The following is an 8,818-nucleotide window of genomic DNA, read 5'->3' as shown; positions in this document are numbered from 1 at the left end:
TGAAAGATCTTTTTTATGCTAACCCCAAACAGCTCCACTAATAATGATCTAATGTCACCTAAAGTGTTGAAACTTAACACCCAGAATTCTCTACGACCACCACGTCTAGGAAAAAAAAATTCTCCCATTTCTGGACTTTGAAGATGATTCTGTGTGGGCTGTAGGTATTGAGGTTTTAACAATGCAGTAAAAGGAATGTCTTTTAAAAACCTTAAAGGTCGGAGAATGTGCAGAAACCCGTGGGAACTCCTGGTGTGTACTCATAGAGTGCGTGCATGCAGGCGGGGTCGACTCACTATTTATTTCATAGCAATTTGATGATGATGATGATGATGACGACGACAGCGACGACGATGAGGATAATGATAATAATAATGATTCATTTAACCCTCCCAAGGCGAATCCGAACCGAAGGGAGCCTGCTGCTCGCACCAGGCGGAGTGACCCGAGGCACATTCCCCCCTCCCCAAGAAGGAAAACTCTATGGTTCTTTCCCCAAGTTGTAGAAGATACTGCCGTCTTAGTGGGATCGCGGGCAGCTTTTGCTACACTCGAAATCCTAAATAAGTTCTCCATACCAAAAAAAGCAGGAGTGGGGGCGTGGGGGGTGAGGGGTGGGAGGGCTGAGAAGCGGAGTTCCGGCTGTAAAATGAAAACTTCCAGGATATGCCTGAGTCCTAAAGTTTCAAACCACCTGGGAAAAGCGAGAGCCCCTGAGGCTTACCTGGTGATAAACTGTGTCAAACAAACTCAGGCCCTCCCCAGGTCCGCACAACATTTGCCCCAACAGCCCCTGAGCCTCCATCCTGTGTCCAACCAAATTCCCGGGGGACTTTTAAAGCAAGTACCCGGACTCTTCGCCCAGATACACTATTTTAATTTTAAAAAATTAGGTCAATACAGTTACATTCAAAATGGGCTCTTACACGGGGATGTCCAATCACATTTTGAAAGTATTTGTAAACCCCATCACTTTTTCAAAGCTACACACCTAACTATACAAAGCTGAAGCAGCTGCATAGGAAAGTCAAGTCAAATTTCGACCTAACTCTCGGGGGACTGGGGGGCAAGGGTGTGTTTTCATTATTATAACCCATGCAACCAACCCCGGGTAGTGCTAAGCGCAGGAAAAGGGTCGGCTTCAGGGCAAAGCCGTGCCTAAAGTTACCTAACGATACAAACCGGATACAACGCAGAGGAAACAGAATACCCCAGCCAAGCAATTTCCATGTCAAACATCATCTGCGCGGCTGCTCCATCTGTGAACGTGAGTCGTCGCCTGGCTCCCTGCTCCGCGGCAGCTGCCTCCTCATACCTTCACACGGCGCACAGCGGCCGGCGCGTCCAGCTGCCTGCCCGTGGCCGAGGCTCTTCCCCCTCGCCCAGTCTTGAGCTGGAAGTGATTCCTATTGGCCAAGGTGTCCATGTAAATAGGTATGAAAGAAACCAGAGCTGGCCGGGCTCTCCCTTCTCGCTCAGTTCCCTCCCTCTGCAGCCCCCGCTCCCCCTCCTCTTCCTCCTCCTCCCAAGGCGATTGTCATATGATAGCTAAGAAGTGGCACATTAATGAAGCGCCGCTACAGGGGTCTTTTCTGCTCCTGTCACCGCTTAAAACTATCAGATGGTTCGAGGGAGGACATGGAGGCAGCCACCTAGCTCAGCGGAGACGCGAAGCCCACAGCAGCGCCCTCCGGAGCCCTAAGACGTCGCTGCCACTATCCGCGCCGGGACTCCGCAGCCGAGCTCGGCCGCCCGCAGGACGCTCCAGGAGCGTCGCGGACCGGGCGGCACAGGACGCTGCGGGGCTGAGCTCAAGAGCCCAGGTTCGCGCCGAGTCCAACCGGACCCGGACGCTGTGCGCGGAGTGCGTGCCGAGAGAGAAGCGGCGCCCTCCCGGATGCGGACGCGCAACTTGAAGCAACTTTAAGGTGAGTAGCTCTCTGTTCCCTCCCTGCCCCCTGTTCTTGCCCCAGTCCCAACTTACTTCCCGGCTATCCTCGCGCCGTTCGCCGGCTTCCCCTCCCGCGCCCACTAAGCCCGCAAAGTTGTTGGCGAAAGAGCGCGGGCGCCGGCTGATCGAGCGCCGCAGGCCCCACCCCCGACCCACGAAGTCTGTTACTCGGCCTGGCTGACCCTGCCGGTGTCTCTGTGCATCCATGCTACCTACCCTTATTACCACCCCCTTCCCAGATCCAAGCAGTCCGCCGGCCCGCGCGGACCCAGAGCAAGAAGAGGGCGAGGAAGAAGATGCCTCGGCCCGGCCGCAACACGTACAGCGACCAGAAGCCGCCCTACTCATACATCTCCCTGACCGCTATGGCCATCCAGAGCTCTCCCGAGAAGATGCTGCCGCTGAGCGAGATCTACAAGTTCATCATGGACCGCTTCCCCTACTACAGGGAGAACACGCAGCGCTGGCAGAACAGTCTGCGCCACAACCTCTCCTTCAACGACTGCTTCATCAAGATCCCGCGGCGGCCGGACCAGCCAGGAAAGGGCAGCTTCTGGGCGCTGCACCCCAGCTGCGGGGACATGTTCGAGAACGGCAGCTTCCTGCGGCGCCGCAAGCGCTTCAAGGTGCTTAAGTCCGACCACCTGGCGCCCAGCAAGCCAGCCGACGCGGCGCAGTACCTGCAGCAGCAGGCCAAGCTGCGGCTCAGCGCGCTGGCGGCCTCGGGCACGCACCTGCCACAGATGCCCGCCGCCGCCTACAACTTGGGCGGCGTGGCGCAGCCCTCGGGCTTCAAGCACCCCTTCGCCATCGAGAACATCATCGCGCGGGAATACAAGATGCCTGGGGGGCTGGCCTTCTCCGCCATGCAGCCGGTGCCCGCTGCCTACCCGCTCCCCAACCAGTTGACTACCATGGGCAGCTCGCTGGGCACCGGCTGGCCACACGTGTACGGCTCCGCCGGCATGATCGACTCGGCCACCCCCATCTCCATGGCGAGTGGCGACTACAGCGCCTACGGCGTGCCGTTGAAGCCTCTGTGCCACGCGGCGGGCCAAACGCTGCCCGCCATCCCCGTGCCCATTAAACCCACGCCGGCCGCCGTGCCCGCGCTGCCTGCGCTGCCAGCGCCCATCCCCACCTTGCTCTCGAACTCGCCGCCCTCGCTCAGCCCCACGTCCTCGCAAACAGCCACCAGCCAAAGCAGCCCCGCCACCCCCAGCGAAACGCTCACCAGCCCGGCCTCCGCCTTGCACTCGGTGGCGGTGCACTGACCCGCAGGAGCCGACGCCCCCTCTCGTTCTCCTCCCCACCACCTCACTCGCCTTCCCTGGCTCCCAGTCCTGCCGCCCCAACCTGGGACCGCCACCCTAACTTGTCCATTTTACCTTCGGCCAACCCGCCTTGCCCCAAGAGAACTTTGTTTTGGACCCAGGAGACAAAACACAAACTTGCAGATGGGCCGGGAGGCGCGTGGGAGTTGTCCTCGCCCCCACGTTAAGGAAGGCCGGGGCCACCTGAGCCGAGCCATCCCCTCCCTGAGGCCCCGAAACCCCTTCCTATTTGACCGGCGAGGGAGCCCTGTCACCCCCTCTTCGCTAAGAAAAGCGCGTCTTCCCTCCGCCCAGATCGGCGGAGCCCCGAACTCTGCGCAGTTTCAAGACTAGAGAAACTGCCTCAGATGTTTCCAGGAACAGATTCCCCCCCACACCCCCTCCCCGCGAGGGCTGCAACAGCGCAGGGGAGGGCCCGATCTCTTTACGTCTTGGAAATCTGCAGCAAAAAGGAGCCACTAATCTTCCTACCCCACTCGCCTCCGCCCATCCGGCAGGGGCTGGGCCGACCACAGCTTCCCGGGGTTGCGGCCCTGCCTCCTGGGCTTCTGCGGAGATTTTGTTGTTGTTTGGGGTTTTGTTTCCTTCCAGAGGCTCCAGGCGCTGGGAGTTAAAAAAGAGGCTGCCAAGCTGAGAAGGCGACGCTCGTCCTCACACAGCAAAACAAAACTAAAAGTAACCTTGTATTGTTTACAAAGCGCCCAGTAATATGTAAACAGTGAACTTGAATCTGTCTTGCTAGGCGGACGAACGGGCAAAGCCCACATTATAAGTACCTGTTGTAATGTGAATGTTTACTCTTCATTTCTGGCCAGGTTTAGGGGAGGGAAGTGGGGATGGGAAAGTTAATTGGGATGTTAACTTTCCGGTGACTTAGAGACCTTTTTACCTATTTATTTTATTGTTGAAAAAAAAAAAAAAAAGAAGGAAAGAAAATGAAATAAGCCCAAACCAAGAAAGCATCAAGGGCAACCCGGGAAGAACTTAGATAAGCTGACTGGTAACATGAAGGGATGTCACCGGATAGCTCTCCCACGGACAAGTCTTTCTGTTTGCTACCAGAAATTTTCCAAGAAGCTAAAGGGCTGCAAAGAGATGTAAATACTTGTGAATAGGAATGATTATACACTGTGTAAAATGCACTTTTGTTTGCTGTATTCCTTTAGAATCTTAGATAATTGGCTGGAAAACGAACTGTTGTTCTGGTGTGACCTGCTTAAGTTAAAAAAAAAAAAAAGTTGTAGTGTCATCAGAGCTGTAAAATTTTTACCTTTCACTTTTCCCTCCCTGTACAAAATTAGCATGGCATTTTAAATATTGATGTTCTTGTTCCCAGCATGCCTGTTTTAAAACAAAGGATTTTAAAAAAAAAAAGGTGTCTACATTAAATTATGACCTAGTCCAAATAATATTTTCTCATTAAAATATGTAAATTCAAATTTTAGTTTTGTGTGTTTTTGAAGAGTTGCTACAAATAATTTTGCAAAAGATGGATGTAATGCTTCCCTAAGCATGCTTTCTGCAATACACTGAGTAATTTGCCTTTTTCATATCATATTGTGAAAACAGTCAAACCTCCTCTTATGCACTTGGAGATTGTGGGAGAAATTATTCAGATAGAATTTTGAAGGTATTTGTGTATAGGGAAAAAGGAAACAGACTATTTCTATTAAAGATCAGGTGCATAGGTGCAGTAGTGAAAGAAAACCTGTTTTTGAAACAATAAGTATTTTATATGTATTTTTGTCTATATTAAAATATACATTTTATGAAATATATAGCACTTATAAGGCGTATGCAGAAATCAGGTAGAAAATATGCAGACTTAAAAAGTAAAACCAGACTTGCTTACTCAATGCTTATATTCTGATGCATCTTATTTAGTGTGAGTATTCAGTTCCTTGCTCCTTTAAATTATTACAGTTGTTAAAATTTTTTGAATAGAAATTACCTAAAGGTTCACCTTCATGTCAAGATACCTGTTCACTTTGAACTGAACAGATTTCTTTCACTCCTTCCTCTGAGAAGATAATGCTTGATGCACTTATTTTAAAGATATGAGTGAAGTTACTTCAAATGCCTGACTTTAAGTACTTGCTTTTCTTCATATTTTTGCAGAGAATTAAAATTTGCCAAGAATTTATGGCTCAAGGCTAACTGACACTTTATTGAAAGGGACACAATATTTCCAGAATGAGATGTGTATTCACCTAATGAAGTTACAAGGCAAAGAGAAACTTAAATGGTGATTAACACTTTACTGTGTAAAATGATTAAACAAGAGACTCTTGTGCAACACAGAGAGAGCCACATAGAAACCACAATCACTGTACTTCATAGGAGGATCCTTAGCACCTGCAACCATTATATATTTAGACGACTACCTGAAAAACAACTTAGGATTAATGCAAAGGGTAATTAATCCTGTTCTGACCATTTTTTAAAAAGAAGGATCCCACACACAGCCAAAAAAAAAAAAAGTGGAAAATAAATGAATCATTGGACTGATTAAAATGCATGAAGCTACTAAAGCTCGTCAGACAGGGGACAACTAAACTCATTCATCAAGCCCAATTCACAATTATATCAACAAGATCAGCTAAAGAAAGCCTGGAAAACTTAACCACCCTGGGCTAGGAAACTCTTAAAACTTTGTTCTCAACAAGAAATCATATACATTTTTTTAAAAATTAAATACGTTTTCACAGTTTCCTGCAAAAGAAAATTAAGGCCATCTCTGGAATATGCTAATCTCATCGAATTTGGTAACACTGAATTCAAGCTAGGGATGAAGGAAGTATAAAGGACTAACATGGGCCTCAAACATTTTATAAATCATCAGCTTAGATAAATGTTCCTCTTACAATAGGCACTAGAATTCAGAGATAAGTGATGTATACATATGCACATTTAATACCTAGAGGTAAATAAGACACAGATCCTATTTCTGATTTTTAGCAAAGGAGAGATTTCAACTCAGTATTTGAAAATGCTCTTTTCAGCTGGTAAGTTCGTCATGGTGTATTGCAAAGAATGAAATAACTTGGGCATTGTGAGCCCTCCTTTCACAAATGCAGGCATCTTTTCTCAGACAAAGTTGAATGAGTAAAGTAAAAAAAATCCATTGATGATATTTTGACCTTGATCAGAAATCCAAAGGCAGTCCAAACACACATGCCTCCACCCCACTCCATCCCCGCCTCACCCCCCAGCTTTGAGACTTACACCCTGTTTAGCTGAAGTGCCCCACAAATAAGGAAGTTTATAACTATGATACCTTCAATGGCTCTCTTTGTCATTTTAAATCTTTTCACCTGGCTCAAGTCCAAAGTCAATACACACAGCTTTAAAATAAAACTGGAAGAGACAACACCATGGAGTGGGAAGGTGTCTGTGTGAGATTTGTCCTGAGAACTGAGATAAGTCATATTATTTTCTTTTTTGTAAATTCAAGTAGTATTGATTTCTTAGATTTCGGGTTTTGTATTTGGAAACTTGGCTATTCTGTTACTTTTGGTTTGACTGAGTTTTTAAACAGGGTTCTCTGTGATTTGAGGAAGCGCTGACACAATGAATGAATTTCATGCACTTTCTCAAGAGAGAAGCTACAGAAATTCTCACTGTTTCTATTACCTGATTTGGGGGTTTTGAAAAGCCTGAGGAGTGGTGCTAGTAAATGATCATCAAAATGGCCTAAATACTATAGTAGTGAGTTTAATTCCTTTAAAGAGATGAGAACATTGAGGGTCTTGCAAGCATAAATATGGCCAGGTGCTCAAGAAGGATGAGGTGGGAAGTAGGAGGGAGGAAGGGTCCAAGCCAGTGCTACAGAGAGTAAGATTTACATTCGTTTATGCAAGACTGGGGGAACTGGGGGGTTGCAGAGTGTAGGGGTGAGGAGCGGGTTTATACTTTTACAAATGAAAATTCCCTTCATAAAAGGTATTCAGGTAAGAAACAGAAAGGATCAGGATCTATTGTTAAATTCTTAATATAAATGTCAATTAATTTATTTCTCCTAAAAGCCACATATGCACAGAGACACCCAAACAAAAACAAAACAAAAACCACCCAACCCACCGGCTGTGAAGCCTCAAAGGGGATGCATTTGTTTCGTTTAAACTAACAACAAATTATCTAATTAATATGTTTCAATTACAGCATGAAAGGCACAGCCCCTGGACCGCCCGCCGTGGAGGCACAATAGCCCCAGAGCCCACTCTAGGAATTTACAATAACTTCACATCTGTTTCTTTATTTTCCACTTTTTGAGTCTAAAACTCCTCTCAAGATTACTGCAAACCACGGCCTCAGTTACGAAATATGTCCCAACGTTAAAGGGGTATGAAACTTTGCCCACGGATGCTTCATTTGCAATCAAAAAAAGTGAAAGCCCATTGAAGAGCATTAAACAAATATATTAGAATTCTGTCACTTTATGCAATTGAGTAGATCAAATGAAGGGTCCCGGCCACTTCATTCACTCTCATTCACTCGAATAGAAAATGCAAAGAATAGCAATCCGAGACTGGGCCACCGATGTAGATTTAGCTCCTTTTTACTGGGAGACAAAAAGGCTGAATTTTCACAAACACATTGCTGACTCGGGGACTAGGAAACCGGCACTGGAACCCCTTTGGAATTTAAATTCATTTTATCTTCCTCTCTCTTTGGGGGAATCTGTTTGCACTACAGTGCAAGATGCAGCAGGCATCCTCTGGCTTCTGAAAAAAATGGGGGAGGGGAAGAAAGTGAGTGGAGGCAGGCAAAAAATGGGGGAGGGGAAGAAAGTGAGTTGGGGCAGTCAATGTGGGACTTGGGATTCTCAAGGAACTCTTGGTGATCAACAGTCAGGTCTGAGATAATAAGTTTAATTTAAACAAATCTTTACCTATGTCAATATAAACATCATTATATCTACACATCTCCAAATCTACCTCTTTGCTAGGCTTGGATCGCATAAACTGCTTGTTTTCAAAAACCAGAATCACAACCGGGTCATCAAGTTTTCTTCTTTCAACTAATGTATCTGGTCTTTGGTGTCATAACAGGATAGATAGCTGAGCTTGCAACCTCACCTGTTATGTCTGTCCTGTCTGTCTCTCTTAATCTCTTCTCTTCTGTCTTGCACACGCTCGCGCACACACGCACACACACACCACTTTCTGCTAGCTACCCTATCTGAGCACTGTGATAGTTAAACAGGTTATGTTAAAATCAGGAGAGAGGATACTCTTTGGTCAGAATTTCCAAGTCAGAATTCTCTTACATTTTCATTTTTCATCCCAGGAGTGGGGAAAATAAGCCACATGTGTCAGGGTAATTGAGATAATCTTGTGAGGATACTTTTATCTTTTGCCTGCCATGCTTGACGTTTTTGTTTTGGTAAACTTTGTGGACTTTTATCCGCCAACATTGTAGAAAGGTTACAGTGACTATTAGAGGTATTTCTAGAGACAGTGTAAGAAAAAATAAAGAAGTAGACTTACCAGCTTTCACCATGTGATTGCAGAGGAATAAACCAGTTTTTCTC

At 46.9% G+C, this 8,818-nt stretch overlaps 1 protein-coding gene across 1 annotated transcript; it reads left to right on the top strand.

Annotated features, from left to right (window-relative positions):
• Positions 1–1,616: 1,616 nt before the first annotated feature.
• FOXB1 (forkhead box B1) lies at positions 1,617–4,729 on the top strand. The gene is made up of 2 exons (XM_032175179.2): positions 1,617–1,928; positions 2,191–4,729. Exon 2 carries the CDS (start codon positions 2,248–2,250, stop codon positions 3,223–3,225), a length of 978 nt encoding a protein of 325 aa, XP_032031070.1. The 5' UTR covers positions 1,617–1,928; positions 2,191–2,247; the 3' UTR covers positions 3,226–4,729.
• Positions 4,730–8,818: the final 4,089 nt, after the last annotated feature.

The sequence above is a fragment of the Hylobates moloch genome, unplaced genomic scaffold (assembly GCF_009828535.3).
Source record: "Hylobates moloch isolate HMO894 unplaced genomic scaffold, HMol_V3 SCAFFOLD_14, whole genome shotgun sequence".
In the NCBI taxonomy this organism is placed as follows: Eukaryota; Metazoa; Chordata; class Mammalia; order Primates; family Hylobatidae; genus Hylobates; species Hylobates moloch.
This window is presented reverse-complemented; position numbering and strand designations above follow the sequence as displayed.